Raw genomic sequence first — 23654 nt, forward strand, 5'->3', positions numbered from 1 at the left:
AGATCACACTTTACTCTCTAAAGTGAAATTCAAACTTTAGAGGATCCAAATCCATCAGTATGAGTTCTCTGTTCGATTTTCTCCGAAAGTCTTTTCTTCATTTTGTTAACCATGCGTAGATTACTAATGTCTTTCATTCGTTATAGTTTCATTACATTTATATTTCCACCGCAATTTTTTTAGACGAATATTTGTTCATTGTACATGATGGTACATACACCGTAAATATCGTTTACCGAGAAGTATTTAGCAAATTAGGAATATTTTTTTAGTAGAATGTATTTTTAAATTTCTGTACTATGCTAAATTTGTTTGTCCCTTTATTTGTTTGGTTTGTTAAATGATCCAACTTCTAAGGTTTCTTGTTTAATTATTTAAGTTTAAATTAACTCATTACATCACATGAAATATAAGGCTTCATTTTAATAAAAAATAACAAATTAACAATAACAATATCAATATAGGTAAAGGAAGCAAGTATTTAAAAAAAGCTGCATTCATCGCTTCTGTGGTTGGCACGAGGGATAAGACTAGTAAAAAAATGAAAACTAGTATTTTGTTCGTCCCCTATTAATTAACTTATCTTTTCTAGAACAATCGGTAAAGAAATGTACGAGGCACTAAACCCTTTTAACAACAAAAAAGGATATAATAAGAGCACAAAATGTCTCATTAGTGGTCGTGTGTCATCTTGATATTTTCCAAAACCCCTGGCCTAAGTTGCTTGCAAAATGGCTGGAGGTTCCATGAAGAACAAAAAGAAAAGGAACGCAGCCAAGAAGGCCAAAAAGAAAGGGACCATATCCGTTGAGTACGAATGTCTGCTAAATCTTCTTCCTCACGACATATGGGTCAGGATTGCCACGAAGGTTGCGTCGTATTCGACTAAGGATCTATTCAATATGCAGGCGACTTGCAAGGTGTTTCTGGATGCAGCGAGGTCCGACGATGTTTACAAGGCGGCGTCGATGTTAGAGTTGCCGATTGCGTCCTTTCTATACTACTATGGCTGACCTGAATAGAGGTTCATAAAATGCTGTGCGGAGGCAGGAAATCTGGCTACCCTACTCTGAGTGAGGATGACTGAATTCGTCTGGATTGATCACTCTATCGGTGGAATGGATACTCTGACTATGGCTGCAATTGGGGGTGACCTGGAAGCCTGTTACATATGTGTGATGCTGTTACTATCTCATGCCAAGGAAGACGAAGAGCACATGCGAAAGGGACTTGAATTTTTTGAGATTGTACGTGATTCTGGGGTGCTCGAAAGGTGCAGAGAAGTCTTCATGCAGGTATTCACGGGTCCGTGGGTGGAGGTTAAGCCGTTGGATCCTGGACTACCCAAGGTTTGTCGATCCATCAGTTGCCGCACCAGAGGCACCATGGGTGATGTGGAAGATTTGTCCCACGTCTCGTGTGTGTAGTGCTTGACCGATTACGAGGTTCGGGTGTTATAGGAGTTGTTCGTATTCGAATAAAAATATCTATTTTGAGGTTTGTGTTATCCAAGTTTGTTGTTTAGAGTTCTCGTATCTGGTATTACCGTATGAAGTATTATCTCCACCTTTGTTAACAATTTACGCATGGTTATCCTGATGTTAAATATATTTTTATTTTTATTGTGTTTCTGTTTTCATGCGTGTATAGATCTTAGTTTGAATTGGTTAAGCTTGATGGTAGAATATGGTTTAGGGGTTTTTCCTCGCCTGGATGCTCAGAACTGGAAAAGTAAATTGAAGAACTCCAACGGAGTGGCAGAGGTGTACTGGCACACGGACCCCACATTCAAGAGTAAGCATGTCCTTCACGCGGAAGTAGGTTTAGAAGCAGGGGTGCAGGGATACCAGGGTCTGGACTAGGGGTGTACTTGCACCCACTTAGATAGAAAAAAAAATGTTTGTTCTGTCAATCAATATATTAAATTGAATGCAATTAATTGCAAACTAAAAAATTATCATTTAATTCGATAATTTAATTTAATTTGACCATTTACAATTTTTTTAATCGGGTTAAAAATCCTTAATCTACACGATTACTGCATGTATTTAATTGTTTTATCTAATGTTTCATAATATTAACTGTTATCGATAAGCTTAAATAAAATTGCAAACAACCAAGACGTCATTAACATTTTCCATTTCTAGGAATCAAGGCAAATTTGAAAATGAGAACGAGACTGCCCACTTCCATTTGGCAGAAGAAAGACACTTCTACTTGTATAAGTATATATAAATATGGGTTTAAGTACATATAGTAAATGTATTAATTATTTGGTATTATCCATAATGTTGGGCAACGAAACATCTGATGCGCTAAGCCATAATTATTAATTAATGCCAGTATATAATATAATATATATTTTTTTACCGATAATATAAAATATATATATATATATTAACTTTTATAGGATAGAAGATAAATTTTACAGTTGAGGATACATACATTTTGGAAATTGGTATTATTGCGATAACTGATAAGTTTAAATGATAATAATAATATATAAAAGCTTAAATTCCATCTCTTAATTGGCGATCGTTTCTCCTGTTAATATTTTCCGATAATCCTGCAACAACACCCCTCCAGCCTCTGCCATGCCCTTGCAAATGGCTGGATCTTCCAAGACAAATAGAAAGAAAGGGAACGTGCCAATTGAGCATGAATGTCAGCTGAATCTTCTTCCTCGTGATATATGGGTGAGGATTGCCGCTAAGGTTGCGTCGAATTCGATTCATGATCTGTTCAACATGCAGGTGAGTTGCAAGGTGTTCCTGGATGCAGCGAGTTCCGAAGCTGTGTACCAACATGCGACGATGCGAGTTATACTGTTAGTGTCCTTTTTATTTTACCTTGACCAGTCGAAAAGGAGGTTCCTCGATCACTGCATTGAAGCAGAAAATGCAGATGCTATACTCCGACTAGGGTTGACAGAGTATTTCTGGATTGCCTGCCGTGGCATTGGGATGGAACTGCTTGCTAGGGCCTCGACAGAGGGCAGCGTCGAAGCAGGTTACCTGTTTGCCATGTTGCTACTGTGTGATCATGAAGATGAGGAAGAAGTGCAAAGGGGTGTTGAAATGTTAGAGTTTATCCGTACTTCTGGAAAAGTCGAAAGGTGTAGGGAGTTCTTCGTAGACATTTTCTAGGAGCGATGGGTTGACGAGAGACCATCGGATCCGAGACACGCCGTGGCTTGTTGGTCCACCAATTGCTTTACCCGCAGCACCATGGCTGATGTGAATGATGTGTCTCGTGTCTCGTGTGTGCACCGCCTGGCGGATTACAAGGTCAGGGTTTTCTTGGAGATGTTTAGATTTTATTGAACTTGATTGTTTATCACTTTATTAGGCTGCCCCCAAATGCACTATTGTAGGGTTATCTTTATGTAACTTTATGTAATCTTCCAATACAATGGCTAGTAACTGACAATTTGTTAAAAAATCTATTTCTTGGTTGAAAAAATGGTAGTTTGATCCAATAAATTAAAATAATTAATTCATATTGTTGTTCACGCAATATTTTATAGCTTCACCCGGAAGTAAAAAAACCTAGAGAAATTTAAATGCTGCAAAATTAGAAACCATTAAGACAACCGAGTTTTAGGTAGGGATTACAGAACATCAAAAGGACGGCTAAAGAAACAAAGCAAATAAAGATTTGAAACATAGAAGCCGTAGGTCATATACCCCCGACATCGTCTCCATTATGCCCGGCGAGCTCCTGATCGTTAGAGCCTTGTGCCGTTAGCGGAGCTTGACCATACAATTGGTGGGCCAATAACCCTAGCTTGATCTCCACAACCTCGAGCCTGCCTTCCACTTCACGCCATGGTGCCATCTATTTCTGTTCCCTTTGACGAAGATCGGCAATTTCTGCCTTCAATTCGTTTGCTTTGTCATCCAGTTGGCGAATGGTCGTTTGATGCTGTTCCAGCTCCATGCACAACTTCTCTTGCAATCGGCAACCTTCCTCTAGTTCATGCTGCCTTATCCTCGTCCTGACCTTTGCGGTAATTGTCTCTAGCCTCACCTACCTTAGTTCTGCTTCTGTCGTTTGAAGTCTATCCTTCAAAAACATCTCCCTCCAACGGAGGGTGTCGATCAAATCTGCAGTCAGAAGTTCTGTGAGGTCGTCAGGACTAACGTGGCAGTCGGTGAGGGATTCCTGCGATATTTTCTCAGATGAAGACGGGGAGGTCTACTGGATGATGAAGACTGCAACAATTTTTCTCCAGGCAGAGAGGTTAGAAAAGAAGGTACAAATTATAAGAACCGACGAATGGATAAGACGGATACGGTATGTCTATAACTTGTATATAAATTATATCTCAGGGATATTTTTGACATTTCATATGCATTGACTACTTGACTGTGCGTTACCTGTGCGGTGATATAAAGTTGTTTCATTTTTCTTTATTTTGATTACTTTGTTTAAATTTTTTAATCAACATTTAAGTTTTAAAAAAATAAATTAATACACTTTAATGTGTTTAAATAATGTACGTCTTTTATTTTTTCAAAAATTAAGGTAATAATGCCCCTGGTTTTATCGGTAAATGAAGAAAAGATATGGGAAAACGTGTGCTGTATTGAGTACCATGGATTGCACAGACGTAGCAATAAATGCATATCTTGGCTAGAGCTTAGGCCAAATCATCTTTCTTCCAAGGTGGGATTTGATCTGAACTTCTCTGCTACTGAAGTGATTCAATGTGATGTTTGAATAGACAGGACGGGCTGAAGGGCTAACAGTGAGTTTATACAAAAATGATTACTTGTAGATGCAATAGGGAGTCACCGAAAGGGAGGTCATTAACGGGGAAATTTTTTTTTATAAATAAATTTTTTCATACGAAATGACGAAAGACATAAATAGCAGTGCACGAAATTATCTACTAATAGGCATAAAATGATCCACAACAGGATATATAATTATATATATAATAACATAATTACATAATAGCACAATCCTTACATAATAAATATATTAGATAACCAAAAAATTAGGTGAACCCAATCCTATCCTATCAGTCAAAGAGGTGGACAAATAGGATCAACTCATAGTTTGCCCGACAATTTATGCACGAAACACGAGCAGCACCTCTATCACCATCATTTACGTAACACCTCTTCCGTAGCATTGATGGTGGTAAATAGCACCCAAGTTTCCACGGCTTGGACATGCAGGCAAAACACAGACTAGATTCTCTTCGTTTAGCACTGGCACGCAATGCAGACATGTCCACGACCCTTGGATAATGCTTCAGAACACCAATTTGCAAATTGTTAGGGCACCGGCCGCCTCAAGCCCATGAAATGTTTCCAAGCCCTTACTTTTTAACTCAGCGTCATCACCTAGCATCAGCATCATTGATACTGTGTATTGGGGGACCGAATGGCCCTGGGCTGCTACAGCATGCATCGTTTCCATCCCCGCAAAGCGACACCCGCTGAGGAAAAGGTCAGACACAGCAGCCCAAAACAGAATTTCCAGGTGCCCGCTCTTCCTGCATCGCGCTAAAAAGTCCCTTCTCCCTTGGTGCATTGGACTCACACTCCACCTCTATTGGTCAGAAATTGTAATCGAGGCGCATCGGTATACGAAACCCTCATCCCCTGCCTTATGTGTAGCGGTGCACGACATCCTGAGACTGCACAAGTTCCTGACGGATTGTGCTGTGGTCCTCACAGCAATTAGAGTCCAAACATCGCAGGGAAGGTTGGTGGTGCCTGTTGGACACTCCATCTCCTATTCTAAGAATGAATGCCTGATACGATAGATGAATGGGCAATTATGTTTAAGGAGTGGACAACAGAAAGGGTCCAAGTAGTACTGTCAATGGCTGTTGTTTAAGGTGTATTTATAAGCACCGGGTTCCGTTTGCGATGGTGTCCCATCGGTTGTGTACCATGCCTCTACACAAACTCAGCCACACTCACATTGATTTAGGAATGTGCCGATTCTGTTTCCCTCGCCTCACACACGGCTTCCTTAGCAATCAACCAATTACGTCCTTTGTATTCAAATTATTTTTAGTTTTTTTTTTTAATTTTTTGGTCCTAAAACTCGTAATTAATAATATAGTCAACTCGAGGAAAATCATACAAAATGTGATATCCACTTAATAAAATATGTTAATAAAAGTCTAACTTTCTTTATCATATTGTCTTCCATTTTTTTCATTTCATCGTTTTATATTTTCTAGTTTATTTTTTTTCTTTTGCTATTTTTGTGTTTGGGTATCCGATCGATATAAGTATCGGTTTAACCTAGACACGGTTTACCTGTTATTTGTTGGAATTTATAAACGAGTAATCAGATAGATAATATAAATTGCTGTCAAATATTTACATCATAGATATATAAAAAACATAGCATTCATTATACGATAAACAATATAATATTTTAATTATATGTCAATCCTAAACCCAGTGTTGATCCGTCAATCACAATATACCTGACAACCCTAAACCCTAGGTATGTCTACGTATCATTCCACCTCATAGTTAGCACGATAGTGGATGCACGGAATATAGTCGGCGCCTTCGACACCGTGGACGAAGCCCCGCTCTGCCGCCCTTCGACAGTAGTCACATAGAAGACCCATGTGGCCTTGTGTCAAGCATATGGTCGTATCACATACCGTATGTTCTTCGCTCTTTTTCGGCATTTAGACTTCATCCAGCCAAGAAATTGTGAGAACCGCAAGGCAACTCGAGTAACACGCAGGGAGTAAACAACCCGCTTCGAGCGCGCAAAATAGTTCTAAACCAGTTTTTTTGCCTCGTTGTCGTCCCTTCGGATAAGAAACTCCATTGAAAGTGCGTGCTTGGCAGCGTCCAAGCGATTGCTTGCTGCATTCTGCAGCGTTCCCCATCTAATGGCCTAGGTACGTCGTATGTAGAGCTCCTGCAGAGCCTCCCGAAACAGAAGCTCTGGGTGACCAATCTCAAAGCACCTCTTAAAAAAGCTTTGCCCTATTGGGTCGCATCTCCACCACAACTTCATGTCATGCGGGGGTGGTATAGAAACCACCCTGAGCATAGTATCCTCTTCACCTGCATCACGCGCAACGTAACACATCATATGAAACCTGCACTGGTCCTCAATAGAGTTTGACGCGACTTTAATGGCTATGGCTAACCAAACGTCGCGAGGTAGTTCAACAGCAACAGACAAACGTTCCATTGTAACTTTCCGTTAGTGCGTATTTAGTTGATGGCTAGAAAGGTGAAAATTAAAATGTATTTTAACTAATCATCACATTCATATATATATATAATATGTCCTGAAAATTGCAACAGACGTCCATGCACAAAAGACGAAACATAAAGGGAATGGTCGTAAACACACAAAGTCCTAATTTGCGAGTAAGAAAAACTTGGATTGCCACACATTCTCGCAGTGTACCCAAATAAAAAACAAAAAAAGAAGCAATTGAATAATAACTTGGGGGACAGTAGCGTCATAGCTGGTTGAACCATGCACCCTATGCAGTACCAGCCGATTGACTTAGGTGTTTTTCTTCGATTTCATCCTCCATAACTCTTCCTTGCTCAACACACGCTCTTTGAGTTTGTTGAATGGTGTGCTGGTCAGGTTCACCGCAATTATTGCCCTGATCTCGTTCTCCCGTAACTGTAAAATGGTTGACACTCGGGTTTAGTGTGCCCGTATAATATAATAGCCGTAATCTACTTTTTTCTTATTTGAGCGTACTTACAATGCCGACCATTATCGGGTTGAGGTTATCCCCCATGTTGAGTGGTGCACGAAATTGTGATCAATACTTTTCACAACTCAAATAATCCCCGGTGATGAACCCAAAAACTTGGTGTTCAATACCATGGCATAAACACAACTTCGCACAACTAACCAGCAAGTGTACTGGGTCGTCCAAGTAATAAACCTTACGCGAGTAAGGGTCGATCCCATAGAGATTGTTGGTATGAAGCAAGCTATGGTCACCTTGTAAATCTTAGTCAGGCAAACTCAAATGGTTATGAATGATGAATAAAACATAAAGATAAAGATAGAGATACTTATGTAATTCATTGGTGGGAATTTTAGATAAGCGTATGAAGATGCTTTGTCCCTTCCGTCTCTCTGCTTTCCTACTGTCTTCATCCAATCCTTCTTACTCCTTTCCATGGCAAGCTGTATGTAAGGGTTTCACCGTTGTCAGTGGCTACCTCCCATCCTCTCAGTGAAAATGTTCAACGCACCCTGTCACGGCACGGCTAATCATCTGTCGGTTCTCAATCAGGTTGGAATAGAATCCAGTGATTCTTTTGCGTCTGTCACTAACGCCCAGCCTTCAGGAGTTTGAAGCTCGTCACAGTCATTCAATCATTGAATCCTACTCAGAATACCATAGACAAGGTTTAGACCTTCCGGATTCTCTTGAATGCCGCCATCAATTCTAGCTTATACCACGAAGATTCCGGTTAAAGAATCCAAGAGATATCCACCCAATCTAAGGTAGAACGGAGGTGGTTGTCAGGCACACGTTCATAGGTGAGAATGATGATGAGTGTCACGGATCATCACATTCATCAAGTTGAAGAACAAGTGATATCTTAGAACAAGAACAAGCGGAATTGAATAGAAGAACAATAGTAATTGCATTAATACTCGAGGTACAGCAGAGCTCCACACCTTAATCTATGGTGTGTAGAAACTCCACCGTTGAAAATACATAAGAACAAGGTCTAGGCATGGCCGAATGGCCAGCCTCCCAAAGAGGGTTCAATCATAAAAACATGATCAAAAGATGAAAATACAATAGCAAAAGGTCCTATATATAGAGAACTAGTAGCCTAGGGTTTACAGAGATGAGTAAATGACATAAAAATCCACTTCCAGGCCCACTTGGTGTGTGCTTGAGCTGAGCATTGAAGCATTTTCGTGTAGGGACTCTTCTTGGAGTTAAACGCCAGCTTTGGTGCCAGTTTGGGCGTTTAACTCCCATCCTTATGCCAGTTCCGGCGTTTAACGCCGGGCAGTTTTGAGCTGATTTGGAACGCCGGTTTGGGCCATCAAATCTTGGGCAAAGTATGGACTATCATATATTGCTGGAAAGCCCAGGATGTCTACTTTCCAACGCCATTAAGAGCGCGCCAATTGGGCTTCTGTAGCTCCATAAAATCCACTTCGAGTGCAGGGAGGTCAGAATCCAACAGCATCTGCAGTCCTTTTTAGTCTCTGAATCAGATTTTTGCTCAGGTCCCTCAATTTCAGCCAGAAAATACCTAAAAGCACAGAAAAACACACAAACTCATAGTAAAGTCCAGAAAATTAAATTTTAACTAAAAACTAATAAAAATATACTAAAAACTAACTAGATCATACTAAAAACATACTAAAAATAATGCCAAAAAGCGTACAAATTATCCGCTCATCACAACACCAAACTTAAATTGTTGCTTGTCCTCAAGCAACTGAAAATAAAATAAGATAAAAAGAAGAGAATATGCAATGAATTCCAAAAACATCTATGAAGATCAGTATTAATTAGATGAGCGGGGCTTTTAGCTTTTTGCCTCTGAATAGTTTTGGCATCTCACTCTATCCTTTGAAATTCATAATGATTGGCTTCTTTAGGAACTCAGAATCCAGATAGTGTCATTGATTCTCCTAGTTAAGTATGATGATTCTTGAACACAGCTACTTATTGAGTCTTGGCCGTGGTCCGAAGCACTCTGTCTTCCAGTATTACCACCGGATACATACATGCCACAGACACGTAATTGGGTGAACCTTTTCAGATTGTGACTCAGCTTTGCTAGAGTCCCCAATTAGAGGTGTCCAGGGTTCTTAAGCACACTCTTTTTGCCTTGGATCACACTTTTATTTCTTTCTTTTTTTTTCTTTTTCTTTTTCTCCTTTTTTTTCGTTTCTTTTCTTTTCGTTTTTCTTTTCTCCCCCTTTTTTTTGTATTCACTACTTTTTCTTGCTTCAAGAATCATTTTTATGATTTTTCAGATCCTCAGTAACATGTCTCCTTTTTCATCATTCTTTCAAGAACTAACATTCATGAACCACAAATTCAAGATACATATGCACTGTTTAAGCATACATTCAGAAAACAAAAATATTGCCACCACATCAAAATAATTAAACTGTTATAAAATTCAAAATTCATGCAATTCTTTTCTTTTTCAATTAAGAACATTTTTTATTCAAGAAAGGTGATGGATTCATAGGACATTCATAACTTTAAGGCATAGACACTAAGACACTAATGATCACAATACACAAACATAGATAAACATAAGCATAATTTTCGAAAAACAGAAAAATAAAGAACAAGGAAATTAAAGAACGGGTCCACCTTAGTGATGGCGGCTTGTTCTTCCTCTTGAAGATTCTATGGAGTGCTTGAGCTCCTCAATGTCTCTTCCTTGTCTTTGTTGCTCCTCTCTCATGATTCTTTGATCTTCTCTCATTTCATGGAGGAGGATGGAATGTTCTTGGTGCTCCACCCTTAGTTGTCCCATGTTGGAACTCAATTCTCCTAGGGAGGTGTTTAGTTGCTCCCAATAGTTTTGTGGAGGAAAGTGCATCCCTTGAGGCATCTCAGGGACTTGATGATGAGAGGGGTCTCTTGTTTGCTCCATCCTCTTCTTAGTGATGGGCTTGTCCTTGTCAATGGGGGTGTCTCCCTCTATGTCAACTCCAACTGAATAACAGAGGTGACAAATGAGATGAGGAAAGGCTAACCTTGCCAAGGTAGAGGACTTGTCCGCCACCTTATAAAGTTCTTGGGATATAACCTTATGAACTTCTATTTCTTCTCCAATCATGATGCTATGAATCATGATAGCCCGGTCTATAGTAACTTCGGACCGGTTGCTAGTGGGAATGATTGAGCGTTGGATAAACTCCAACCATCCCCTAGCCACAGACTTGAGGTCATGCCTTCTCAATTGAACCGGCTTTCCTCTTGAATCTCTCTTCCATTGGGCGCCCTCTTCACAGACTGTGAGGACTTGGTCCAACCTTTGATCAAAGTTGACCCTTCTAGTGTAAGGATGTTTATCTCCTTGCATCATGGGAAAGTTGAATGCCAACCTTACATTTTCCGGACTAAAATCCAAGTATTTCCCCCGAACCATAGTAAGCCAATTCTTTGGGTCCGGGTTCACACTTTGATCATGGTTTTTGGTGATCCATGCATTAGCATAGAACTCTTGAACCATTAAGATTCCGACTTGTTGAATGGGGTTGGTAAGAACTTCCCAACCTCTCCTTCGGATCTCATGTCGGATCTCCGGATATTCACTCTTTTTGAGTTTGAAAGGGACCTCGGGGATCACCTTCTTCAAGGCCACAACTTCATAGAAGTGGTCTTGATGCACCCTTGAGATGAATCTCTCCATCTCCCATGACTCGGAGGTGGAAGCTTTTGCCTTCCCTTTCCTCTTACTAGAGGTTTCTCCGGCCTTGGATGCCATAAATGGTTATGGAAAAACAAAAAGCAATGCTTTTACCACACCAAACTTAAAAGGTTTTCTCGTCCTCGAGAAAAAGAAGAAAGAAGAGAGTAGAAGAAGAAGAAATGAGGAGATGCAGATGGCTTTGTAGTTCGGCCAAAAGGGGGAGAAAGAGTGTTTAGGTTGTGTGAAAATGAAGGAGTGAATATGGGTTTATATAGGGGTGGAGGGAAGGTTATGATTTGGTTATGGGAGGGTGGGTTTGGGAGGGAAGGTGTTTTGAATTTGAATGGTGGGGTTGGTGGGGTTTTATGAAAGATGGATGTGAGTAGTGAAGAGAAAGATGGGATTTGATAGGTGAAGGGTTTTTGGGGAAGAGGTGTTGAGGTGATTGGTGAATGGGTGAAGAAGAGAGAGAGTGGTGGGGTAGGTGGGGATCCTGTGGGGTCCACAGATCCTGAGGTGTCAAGGAAAAGTCATCCCTGCACCAAGTGGCGAGCAAAATTGCTCTTTGTGGCAATTCTAGCGTTAAACGTCGGGCTGGTGCCTATTTCTGGCGTTTAACGCCAAGTTCTTGCCCTTTACTGGTGTTTAACGCCAGTCTGGTGCCCCTTTCTGGCGTTAAACGCCCAGAATGGTGCCAGACTGGGCGTTAAACGCCCATCTGCTAGCCTTACTGGCGTTTAAACGCCAGCAGGATCTTCCTCCAGGGTGTGCTGTTTTTCTTTCTGTTTTTCTTTCTGTTTTAGCTTTTTCAATTGATTTTGTGACTTCTCATGATCATCAACCTACAGAAAACATAAAATAACAAAGGAAAATAGATAAAATATAACATTGGGTTGCCTCCCAACAAGCGCTTCTTTAATGTCAGTAGCTTGACAGAGGGCTCTCATGGAGCCTCACAGATGCTCAGAGCAATGTTGGAACCTCCCAACACCAAACTTAGAGTTTGAATGTGGGGGTTCAACACCAAACTTAGAAGTTGGTTGTGGCCTCCCAACACCAAACTTAGAGTTTGACTGTGGGGGCTCTGTTTGGCTCTGTTTTGAGAGAAGCTCTTCATGCTTCCTTTCCATGGTGACAGAGGGATATCCTTGAGCCTTAAACACAAAGGATTCTTCATTAACTTGAATGATCAATTCTCCTCTATCAACATCAATCACAGCCTTTGCTGTGGCTAGAAAGGATCTGCCAAGGATGATGGATTCATCCATGCACTTCCCAGTCTCTAGGACTATGAAATCAGCAGGGATGTAATGGTCTTCAACTTTTACCAGAACATCCTCTACAAGTCCATAAGCTTGTTTTCTTGAGTTATCTGCCATCTCTAGTGAGATTTTTGCAGCTTGCACCTCAAAGATCCCTAGCTTCTCCATTATAGAGAGAGGCATGAGGTTTACACTTGACCCTAGGTCACACAAGGCCTTCTTGAAGGTCATGGTGCCTATGGTACAAGGTATTGAAAACTTCCCAGGATCCTATCTCTTTTGAGGTAATTTCTGCCTAGACAAGTCATCCAGTTCTTTGGTGAGCAAAGGGGGTTCATCCTCCCAAGTCTCATTTCCAAATAACTTGTCATTTAGCTTCATGATTGCTCCAAGGTATTTAGAAACTTGCTCTTCAGTGACATACTCATCCTCTTCAGAGGAAGAATACTCATCAGAGCTCATGAATGGCAGAAGTAAATCCAATGGAATCTCTATGGTCTCAGTGGGAGCCTCAGATTCCCATGGTCCTCATTGAGGAACTCATTGGAGGTCAGTGGACGTCCATGGAGGTCTTCCTCAGTGGCGTTCACTGCCTCTCCCTCCTCTCCATATTCGGCCATGTTGATGGCCTTGCACTCTCCTTTTGGATTTTCTTCTGTATTGCTTGGAAGAGTACTAGGAGGGAGTTCAGTAATTTTCTTGCTCAGCTGACCCACTTGTGCCTCCAAATTTCTAATGGATGACCTTGTTTCAGTCATGAAACTTTGAGTGGTTTTGATTAGATCAGAGACCATGGTTGCTAAGTCAGAGTGGTTCTGCTTAGAACTCTCTGTCTGTTGCTGAGAAGATGATGGAAAAGGCTTGCTATTGCTAAACCTATTTCTTCCACCATTATTGTTGTTGAAACCTTGTTGAGGTCTCTGTTGATCCTTTCATGAGAGATTTGGATGATTTCTCCATGAAGGATTATAGGTGTTTCCATAGGGTTCTCCCATGTAATTCACCTCTTCCATTGAAGGGTTCTCAGGATCATAAGCTTCTTCTTCAGATGAAGCTTCCTTAGTACTACCTGGTGCATTTTGCATTCCAGACAGACTTTGAGAAATCAAATTGACTTGCTGAGTCAATATCTTGTTTTGAGCCAATATGGCATTCAGAGTGTCAATCTCAAGAACTCCTTTCTTCTGATTTGTCCCATTGTTCACAGGATTTCTTTCAGAAGTGTACATGAATTGGTTATTTGCAACCATTTCAATTAGTTCTTGAGATTCTGTAGGCATCTTCTTCAGATGAAGAGATCCTCCAGCAGAGCTATCCAAAGACATCTTGGACAGTTCAGACAGACCATCATAGAAAATACCTATGATGCTCCATTCAGAAAGCATGTCAGAGGGACACTTTCTGATTAATTGTTTGTATCTTTCCCAAGCTTCATAGAGGGATTCTCCTTCCTTCTGTCTGAAGGTTTGGACTTCCACTCTAAGCTTACTCAATTTTTGAGGTGGAAAGAACTTTGCCAAGAAGGCATTGACTAGCTTTTCCCAAGAGTTCAGGCTTTCTTTAGGTTGTGAGTCCAACCATATCCTAGCTTTGTCTCTTATAGCAAAAGGGAATAGCATAAGTCTGTAGACCTCAGGGTCAACCCTATTAGTCTTGACAGTGTTACAGATTTGCAAGAACTCAGCTAAGAACTGATGAGGATCTTCCAATGGAAGTCCATGGAACTTGCAATTCTGTTGCATTAGAGAAACTAATTGAGGCTTAAGCTCAAAGTTGTTTGCTCCAATGGCAGGGATAGAGATGCTTCTCCCATAAAAGTCAGGAGTAGGTGCAGTAAAGTCACCCAGCACCTTCCTTGCATTGTTGGCATTGTTGTTGTTTTCGGCTGCCATGGGTTCTTCTTCTTTGAAGATTTCTGTTAGGTCCTCTACAGAGAATTGTGCCTTAGCTTCTCTTAGCTTTCGCTTCAAGGTCCTTTCAGGTTCAGGGTCAGCCTCAACAAGAATGCTTTTATCTTTGCTCCTGCTCATATGAAAGAAAAGAAAATAAGAAAATATGGAATCCTCTATGTCACAGTATAGAGATTCCTTGAGGTGTCAGAGGAAATGAAAAATGGAAGGAAGAAGTAGAAAATTCGAACTTATCAAGAAAAATGGAGTTCGAATTGTGCATTAAGGAATAGTGTTAGTCCATAGATAGAAGGATGTGAGAAGAGGGGAAGTAATTTTCGAAAATTAAGTAAAAGATTTTGAAAAAATTTTGAAAAACACTAATTGATTTTCGAAAACCAAGAGTGGAAAAGAAATCAAGTGATTTTTGAAAAAGATTTTGAAACTAGAAATCAAAAAGATTTGATTGAAAACTATTTTGAAAAAGATGTGATTAGGAAGATATGATTGAAAAGTTATGGTTTTAAAAAGATGTGATTGAGAAGATATGATTTGAAAAACATTTTAAAAAGATTTGATTTTAAAAACTAATGACTTGGCTATCAAGAAAAGATATGATTCAAACATTAAACCTTTCTCAACAGAAAAGGCAATATACTTGAAATGTTGAATCAGATCATTAATTGATAGCAAGTATCTTTGAAAATGGAAAGAAATTGATTTTGAAAAGGATTTGATTGAAAAAATTTGATTTGAAAAATATTTAATTTTGAAAAGATTTTGAAAACTTAAAAAAAAATCTGCATTAAAAACAAAATCTTCCCTCTTGTGCCATCCTGGCGTTAAATGCCCAGAATGGTGCACATTCTGGCATTTAACGCCCAAACTACTACCCTTTTGGGCGTTAAACGCCCAGCCAGGCACCCTGGCTGGCGTTTAAACGCCAGTCTGTCTTCTTCACTAGGCATTTTGAACGCCCAGCTTTTTCTGTGTAGTTCCTCTGCTGTATGTTCTGAATCTTCAATTCTCTGTATTATTGACTTGAAAAGACACAAATTAAAAATATTTTTTTGATTTTTGATAATGAGTAATAATCAAAATGCAACTAAAATCAAATAACAATGCATGCAAGACACCAAACTTAGTAGTTTGTATACTACTGACACTAACAAAATGAGAATACTCATGAGAAACAACAAAACACTCAAGTCAAGAGAATTCAAGGATCAGAACAAGGAAATCATCAAGAACAACTTGAAGATTAATGAAGACACATGCATGAGTTCGAAAAATGCAAGAAGAATAGAAACATGCAATTGACACCAAACTTAAAATGAGACTCTAAACTCAAACAAGAAATTTTTGGATTTTATGATTTTGTAATTTTTTTGTGCTTTTTCGAAAATTAAGTGGAAAAGAAAATAAAGATATCAAAATTCTTAATGAGAATTCCAGGAATCATGCAATGTTAGTCTAAAGCTTCAGTCTAAAGAAATTAGACATGGCTAGCCAAGCTTCAGCAGAACGTTGCATTCAAGAGCTAAATTGATGAAGATCAATCAGCTTTGGTGATGATAAGAACATCACCTTGAAACACTAGAACTCATTCTTAAGAACTCTGAAGAAAAATACCTAATCTAAGCAACAAGATGAACCTTCAGTTGTCCATACTCGAACAATCCCCGGCAACGGCGCCATAAACTTGGTGCACGAAATTGTGATCAATACTTTTCACAACTCAAATAATCCCCGGTGATGAACCCAAAAACTTGGTGTTCAATACCATGGCATAAACACAACTTCGCACAACTAACCAGCAAGTGTACTGGGTCGTCCAAGTAATAAACCTTACGCGAGTAAGGGTCGATCCCACAGAGATTGTTGGTATGAAGCAAGCTATGGTCACCTTGTAAATCTTAGTCAGGCAAACTCAAATGGTTATGAATGATGAATAAAACATAAAGATAAAGATAGAGATACTTATGTAATTCATTGGTGGGAATTTCAGATAAGCGTATGAAGATGCTTTGTCCCTTCCGTCTCTCTGCTTTCCTACTGTCTTCATCCAATCCTTCTTACTCCTTTCCATGGCAAGCTGTATGTAAGGGTTTCACCGTTGTCAGTGGCTACCTCCCATCCTCTCAGTGAAAATGTTCAACGCACCCTGTCACGGCACGGCTAATCATCTGTCGGTTCTCAATCAGGTTGGAATAGAATCCAGTGATTCTTTTGCGTCTGTCACTAACGCCCAGCCTTCAGGAGTTTGAAGCTCGTCACAGTCATTCAATCATTGAATCCTACTCAGAATACCATAGACAAGGTTTAGACCTTCTGAATTCTCTTGAATGCCGCCATCAATTCTAGCTTATACCACGAAGATTCCGGTTAAAGAATCCAAGAGATATCCACCCAATCTAAGGTAGAACGGAGGTGGTTGTCAGGCACACGTTCATAGGTGAGAATGATGATGAGTGTCACGGATCATCACATTCATCAAGTTGAAGAACAAGTGATATCTTAGAACAAGAACAAGCGGAATTGAATAGAAGAACAATAGTAATTGCATTAATACTCGAGGTACAGCAGAGCTCCACACCTTAATCTATGGTGTGTAGAAACTCCACCGTTGAAAATACATAAGAACAAGGTCTAGGCATGGCCTAATGGCCAGCCTCCCAAAGAGGGTTCAATCATAAAAACATGATCAAAAGATGAAAATACAATAGCAAAAGGTCCTATATATAGAGAACTAGTAGCCTAGGGTTTACAGAGATGAGTAAATGACATAAAAATCCACTTCTGGGCCCACTTGGTGTGTACTTGGGCTGAGCATTGAAGCATTTTCGTGTAGAGACTCTTCTTGGAGTTAAACGCCAGCTTTGGTGCCAGTTTGGGCGTTTAACTCCCATCCTTGTGCCAGTTCCGGCGTTTAACGCCGGGCAGTTTTGAGCTGATTTGGAACGCCGGTTTGGGCCATCAAATCTTGGGCAAAGTATGAACTATCATATATTGATGGAAAGCCCAGGATGTCTACTTTCCAACGCCGTTGAAACCGCGCCAATTGGGCTTGTGTAGCTCCATAAAATCTACTTCGAGTGCAGGGAGGTCAGAATCCAACAGCATCTGCAGTCCTTTTTAGTCTCTGAATCAGATTTTTGCTCAGGTCCCTCAATTTCAGCCAGAAAATACCTGAAATCAAAGAAAAACACACAAACTCATAGTAAAGTCCAGAAAAGTGAATTTTAACTAAAAACTAATAAAAATATACTAAAAACTAACTAGATCATACTAAAAACATACTAAAAACAATGCCAAAAAGCGTACAAATTATCCGCTCATCATTGAGCCACCCAATGACCCAGATCCCAGAGTTCATGCAGAATGTTGATCGGACAAATAAATAGTAACCGTCAGTATATATTATAGATAACCGTGAAACGCGTAGATGGCTTGCATGCATGTTTTACTGGGTAATAACATACCTCTACCCACAATTTGGTATCCCTATGAGGCTCCTTATCGGGAAATCTCCGAAGTTGCTTTGTGAATTCATTAAATACTTCTCGTATACTTCCTGTGTCATGTCGTATAAGACCCTTGCCTACACGAACCGCGAAACATAAGTCAGAACACTTTTATGCACGTCATGTTGCATGGTATGCCAAAGTAAAGACTACGATAAAAATTCTTTGGTTACCGTTTTCTGGATCCGATCTTCCCAGTGCGGCATCTCGAACTAGTTCGGCGATGAATCAAGGTTGTAAATTGTCCGGTCTTTGAAAGACACGAGCATCAAAAACCAATGGCCCAACGCGTTCAGCATGGGGACAAAAATTTGCACAAAATAAACATGTGTTGTTAATCCACGGAAGACACTTGTTCATGGTTTAGGTTTAGATTAACAAATATTTCTCTGTTAACAGACAAGTTCGAGGAATCTGGATGGCCTCATACATTTTTCCATGTAACGATTAAGCATTAGTTCTGTCGTCACCCCGTTTAAAATATCGTCCTACAAAGATAACGTTGACGAATAAAATAAGTTGTGTTCTATATCCGATCGCCGACGACTGTGAACGAGTGTCAATGGTGCAATGATTCATTTCGAGTACCAACATTAGACAGAGTTAAGTTACTGAGATCGACGGAGGAAGGCACCAGTACGAGGGGGACGTGGCAAGGATCTCAGCACCACTCATTATCAGGGCAACCATATAGATGATCTGGTAAACAAGAACAGCAAACCAAAATTTGATGGTGAATCGCGATACATCATATGTGCTTTTCCTCGTCAAAACAAGCCTAAACAGGTGCCATACCTTGTTATCAATGTCATTTCCCGGTAGTAAGCTGTGTATATTAGATCTGTCTGCCGACTTGATTCCAATGCGAACATGTTCATCACTACAGTATGAAGAAAGTGTTAAGACGGTATAATAACCGCGATAGGCGGGTTTAAACACCAAGGCGTCGAGTTTTACCATGGATCAAGATTCCTGTCAAACACATAGGCAGAATAAGGCCGACTGTTGGTTGTTGAAGTCCATGACAGGGGTGATCTTGAACCTCATCTATGATACATGTTTGTCTAACGTCGGTCAGTAGTCGTATTTGGGATTAACCTAACTAACCAATTATTTACCTTCTTGCTCATTGAATGGGTAGACTTTTTGCTGTTGGAGCCAGTTCGTACAGATCTATCCGTTCCCTCACCGGAACATAGCCGTTAGGCATTCCTTGTGGCCGATGGTGGTATGCGGAACAACTTTCACATGATGCTGTCGGTTCCTTTCAAGGGTGTAGTACTCCTCTCAGCCGAATCCGGGGCAATCAACGTTCCACCTGCGATGCCAGATGCAATTTTCATGGACTGTAGGGTTGACTGTTCATCCGTCTCCCCATCGGAGTCCAACAACACGATGGCTTTTTCGCGACTTGCAGCAGCTGGGTTGTCAGTTTCTCTCTCGAGGTCCCTTTGTCAAAGTGTAAGCTAAACCCATTTAGGATAAGGGACACCAACAAGACACGTTAAATACAAGGCCAAGGAGTAAATCCTAACCTAGAACTTTTCCACGAGGCCCCTCATCAAGTCCTTGATGATGATACCGATCTTCGAAAATGACTAGTCCTCCTCCGGCTAGATCTGAACACCTTTTACCTTAGTAACAATCTCCGGAAGTAGACCTATGTCTGAGGTTTCGGAAGAAGTTTTGGGTCCACCGAGAAGCTACATATCAAGACAAAAGGATGCCAACGAATCAGTTATTTGTTGAAAGAATGTGTGCAGTACACCTGAGCAGAAGATTTACCTCAGATGGTTGCGGGGGCTACGCTGCTCAACGGCATCTACATCATGGACCGCTTCGCATACGTCCCTGCATGTACCCCGTACGTGGCTGTTAATGCTAATATTCCTCTACCACGTATATGCAACGTAATGCATTTTGTTGTATTCTAGACATCATAAATGAAACTTGTATAACCTATTGTGTGTGTCACCGTCGGACCTTGAGCATGATTCTTTGTCGCCCATTGTTGTTTGTGTTTCGAATAATGGTGGTTTAGAAGGGTAAGTGGGTTTATTTAATTCCAAATATTCTTGTAAATGCTGATGGTTGTGTGCTCCATTTTCGGAGTATGATGTGTTTATCTTTGCGGTATTGTGGGTGGAGTCACGGGTATTTATTGTAGTCGTCAAATCCGCAACAAATCTTTCACCCGTATGGTACCTTCGTATGTGGGATTGTTTTAGAGTCTGTTACGTATCCAAAAATGAAAGTTCTGAGTGCCATGATACTAGAGAATTTCCTTTTGCAATTACCTATTCTGGGACGATTAAGGTCAAGTCTATCCAATACTCCAACAGGCTTCCATTACAGTGCAAAGTCTGACCATGCCTTCGCCCCCAATCAATACAACAGGGCCATTATTTTATTTTAATTGATTATATCGTATAGGCATGGGAATACAAGCTATATATGCAACGGGCGTTTTGCTTTTTTTGCCTACACCGTCAAAAGGCATTTGTTAGGAAATGGGACAAAGCCAAAATGGCTAATAAATTAGATGCCTTTAGCTATCCGGTTCCTTTCCCATCGTATGTATTAACCGGTTTGTCCAAAGATTGTGCCATACTCGTTTAAGCATATATTTGTATATACACAGTATATTGTCCCATACCCCCATTTGACATATACATCTGCTTGTCTGCTGCTACCCAGGCTATTGGTTAGCGCGTCATAAAGTTTAGCATCGTGTGCAGTACAAGGAAATTAGTCACAGATGTCGCTTTCCACTATCGTGTGCAGTATAGTAGTCTCTATTTTTCTCCCAGTTACGGGCACAATTGCCCTAAAATCTCGTTGCGTTATTTTTAATTTTATTGTTTTATTAACCAACATTAATAGGCAATAAAAACCATAAACCCTAACCCCTCAACCATAAACCCTAAATCCTAAACCCTAAACCCTAAACCATAAACCATAAATCCTAAACCCCAAACCATAAACCCTAAACCCTAAACCCTAAACCCTACACCCTAAACCCTAAACCCTCATCCATCAACCCTAAACCCTAAACCTTAAACCACAAACCCTAAACCATAAACCCTAAATCCAAAACCATATACTATAAACCCTAAACCCTCAACCATAACCCCTAAATCCTAAACCTTAAACACTAAACTATAAACCCTAAACCCTAAACCTTAAACCCTAAAATCTAAACCCTAAACCCCAAACCCTAAACCCCAAACCCTAAATCATAAACCCCAAACACTAAACCCTCAACCCTAAACCATAAAACCTAAACCCTCAACCCTAAACACTAAACCATAAACCCTAAACCATACACCCAAAAATATCAACCATAAAGCCTAAACATACACCCTAAACCCTAAACCATCAACCTTCAAACATAAACCCTAAACCCTAAACCCTAAACTCTAATCACTAAAACTTAAACTATAAATCATAAACCCTAAACCCTAAATCCTAAACCCTAACCCCTCAACTATAACCCATAAACCTTAAACCTTAAATCCTAAACTATAAACCATAAACTCTAAACCCTCAACCCTAAACACTCAACCCTAAACACTCAGCACTAACCCCTAAACCTTAAACTATAAATCATAAACTATAAACCCTCAACCCTCAACCCTAAACCCTAACCCATAAACCTTAAACTATCCTAAACCCTAAACCCTAAATCCTAAACCCTAAACCATAAAACCTAAACCCTCAACTTTAAATACTCAACACGAACCCCTAAACCTTAAACTGTAAATCATAAACCATAAACCCTAAACCCTAAACCCTAACCCATAAACCCTAAACTATAAATCATAAACCCTAAACCCTAAACCCTAACCCCTAACCCCTCAACCATAAACCCCGAAACCCTAAATCCTAAACCCTCAACCCTAAACACTCAACCCTAACCCCTAAACCTTAAACTATAAATCATAAACCATAAATCCTCAACCCTAAACCTTAAACCCTAAACCCTAAATCCTAACCCATAAACCTTAAACTATAAATTCTAAATCCTAAACTCTAAACCATAAACCATAAATCCTAAACCCTAAATACTCAACACTAACTTCTAAACCTTAAACTATAAATCATACACCATAAACTCTCAACCCTAAACCCTAAACCCTAACCCATAAACCTTAAACTATAAATCATAAACCCTAAACCCTAACCCCTAACCCCTCAACCCTAAACACTCAACCCTACAGCCCCACCCATCAATTCCCAAATCCTCATCCTTATTTATAATGCATCAAACCTCAGGTGAGCTGAAGGAAACAGTGATAGTAGTGGGAGAACAAAGCATGAAGGAGGATGAAGAGCAAAGCTAAGGTTCTGGTAGGGTCAGGTTTTATCTAGATCGGGTGCGGGAACTGGGTTGGGGTGTGGGGCAAATTGTTTCTGTTGTGTTGGTCTGGGTCGGACTGCTGGCCCAAAGTCACGTAAAAAAAAGGCTTTCCATGGTCATTATTGCAGGACTCTTCCCAATGCAATCTCCTATTTTCTTTGTTTCTGGAATAAATCAAATTTATTGTTACCTAATCTCTTGTTATTCCTTGAAAAATGATGTTAATTTATTGTTTCATATTGTTTTTATTTAAGGGACATTTACGTTTATTAATGTGATGTGAGTGACGGCTCGCTGTAGCTATCTGCGGAACATAAGCGTCAGACCCATCATGATGCACAACTCTACGCGCGCCTCAACTCTACAATGTAGCAAAAGTGAGAAAGTATGTGGTACATGCTTCCCTTAAGTGTTTACTTTATTTTATTCTAGATAGTCTAGTTCACGGCATACAATTTGAAAAAAAAGGAAAAGAATAATAGTTGGTATATGGGAAATTATTTGGCAGAGTCGTTGGCTGATATGGGTGATCAGGTATTTCCGGACGATATCTTGATGGAGATATTCACCCAGACAGACCCAAAGACGGCGGCGAGATGTAGAACCGCAAGCACAACTTGGCGTGTCCGACTGTCTTCCGACGAATTTAGGAGGGACAACATGCTCGCAAATAGCGGGAAACACCATAAGGTGTTGCTCCAGATTGATGGCTAGGAGACGCACTGTGCAAGAGTATCTTTCTATCTTGTGGACTATCTAGACGGAGGAAGAGTAGTCATGACAATGCTTGAACAACTGGGTCCTCGTGGATGGTTGAGTGTTATCAGCTCTGAATGCGGTATGATCTGTGTCCGGTATAGCCGGGCAGATTTTGATACAAGACTTATGGTATGGAACCCACTGTTGTGAGTCGCTCGGCAACTGGACGATTCGGCCGACACCCTATATAGACAAGCCGTTATTGGATACCCATTCGGATACCGGACGGGAACAGACAGTTACTACGTTGTCTACATGTCAAAGAGGCACCTCATAGACAGGTTTTTGCACTGCAATATTTTTAATTCCGTCGACGGATGCTGGAAACATGAGTACATAAACGATCAGCGTCTCACTCACCTCGGTGTGAGCTCAGTGTTCCACCTTGGTAAGGGCGTGTGGGTCAACTGGGTGGACGTGGTGCCACAATTGAAACGTATGTGGTCGTTTTGGATGCAGGCACCTTTCTTCGGAGCAAG

General features: G+C 40.3%; 1 protein-coding gene across 1 annotated transcript; it reads left to right on the forward strand.

Moving 5' to 3' along the window:
- The first annotated feature begins 2606 nt into the window (after positions 1 to 2606).
- Positions 2607 to 3146, forward strand: LOC112778923 (putative F-box protein At1g67623). Its single transcript, XM_025823190.1, has one exon. It carries the CDS (start codon positions 2607 to 2609, stop codon positions 3144 to 3146), a length of 540 nt encoding a protein of 179 aa, XP_025678975.1.
- The last annotated feature ends 20508 nt before the right edge of the window (positions 3147 to 23654 follow it).

Source organism: Arachis hypogaea, chromosome 3 (assembly GCF_003086295.3).
Source record: "Arachis hypogaea cultivar Tifrunner chromosome 3, arahy.Tifrunner.gnm2.J5K5, whole genome shotgun sequence".
In the NCBI taxonomy this organism is placed as follows: Eukaryota; Viridiplantae; Streptophyta; class Magnoliopsida; order Fabales; family Fabaceae; genus Arachis; species Arachis hypogaea.

Coding starts and splice junctions, on each gene's coding strand:
- LOC112778923 (XM_025823190.1), top strand. CDS start 2,607: ATGGCTGGATCTTCCAAGACAAATAGAAAGAAAGGGAACGTGCCAATT.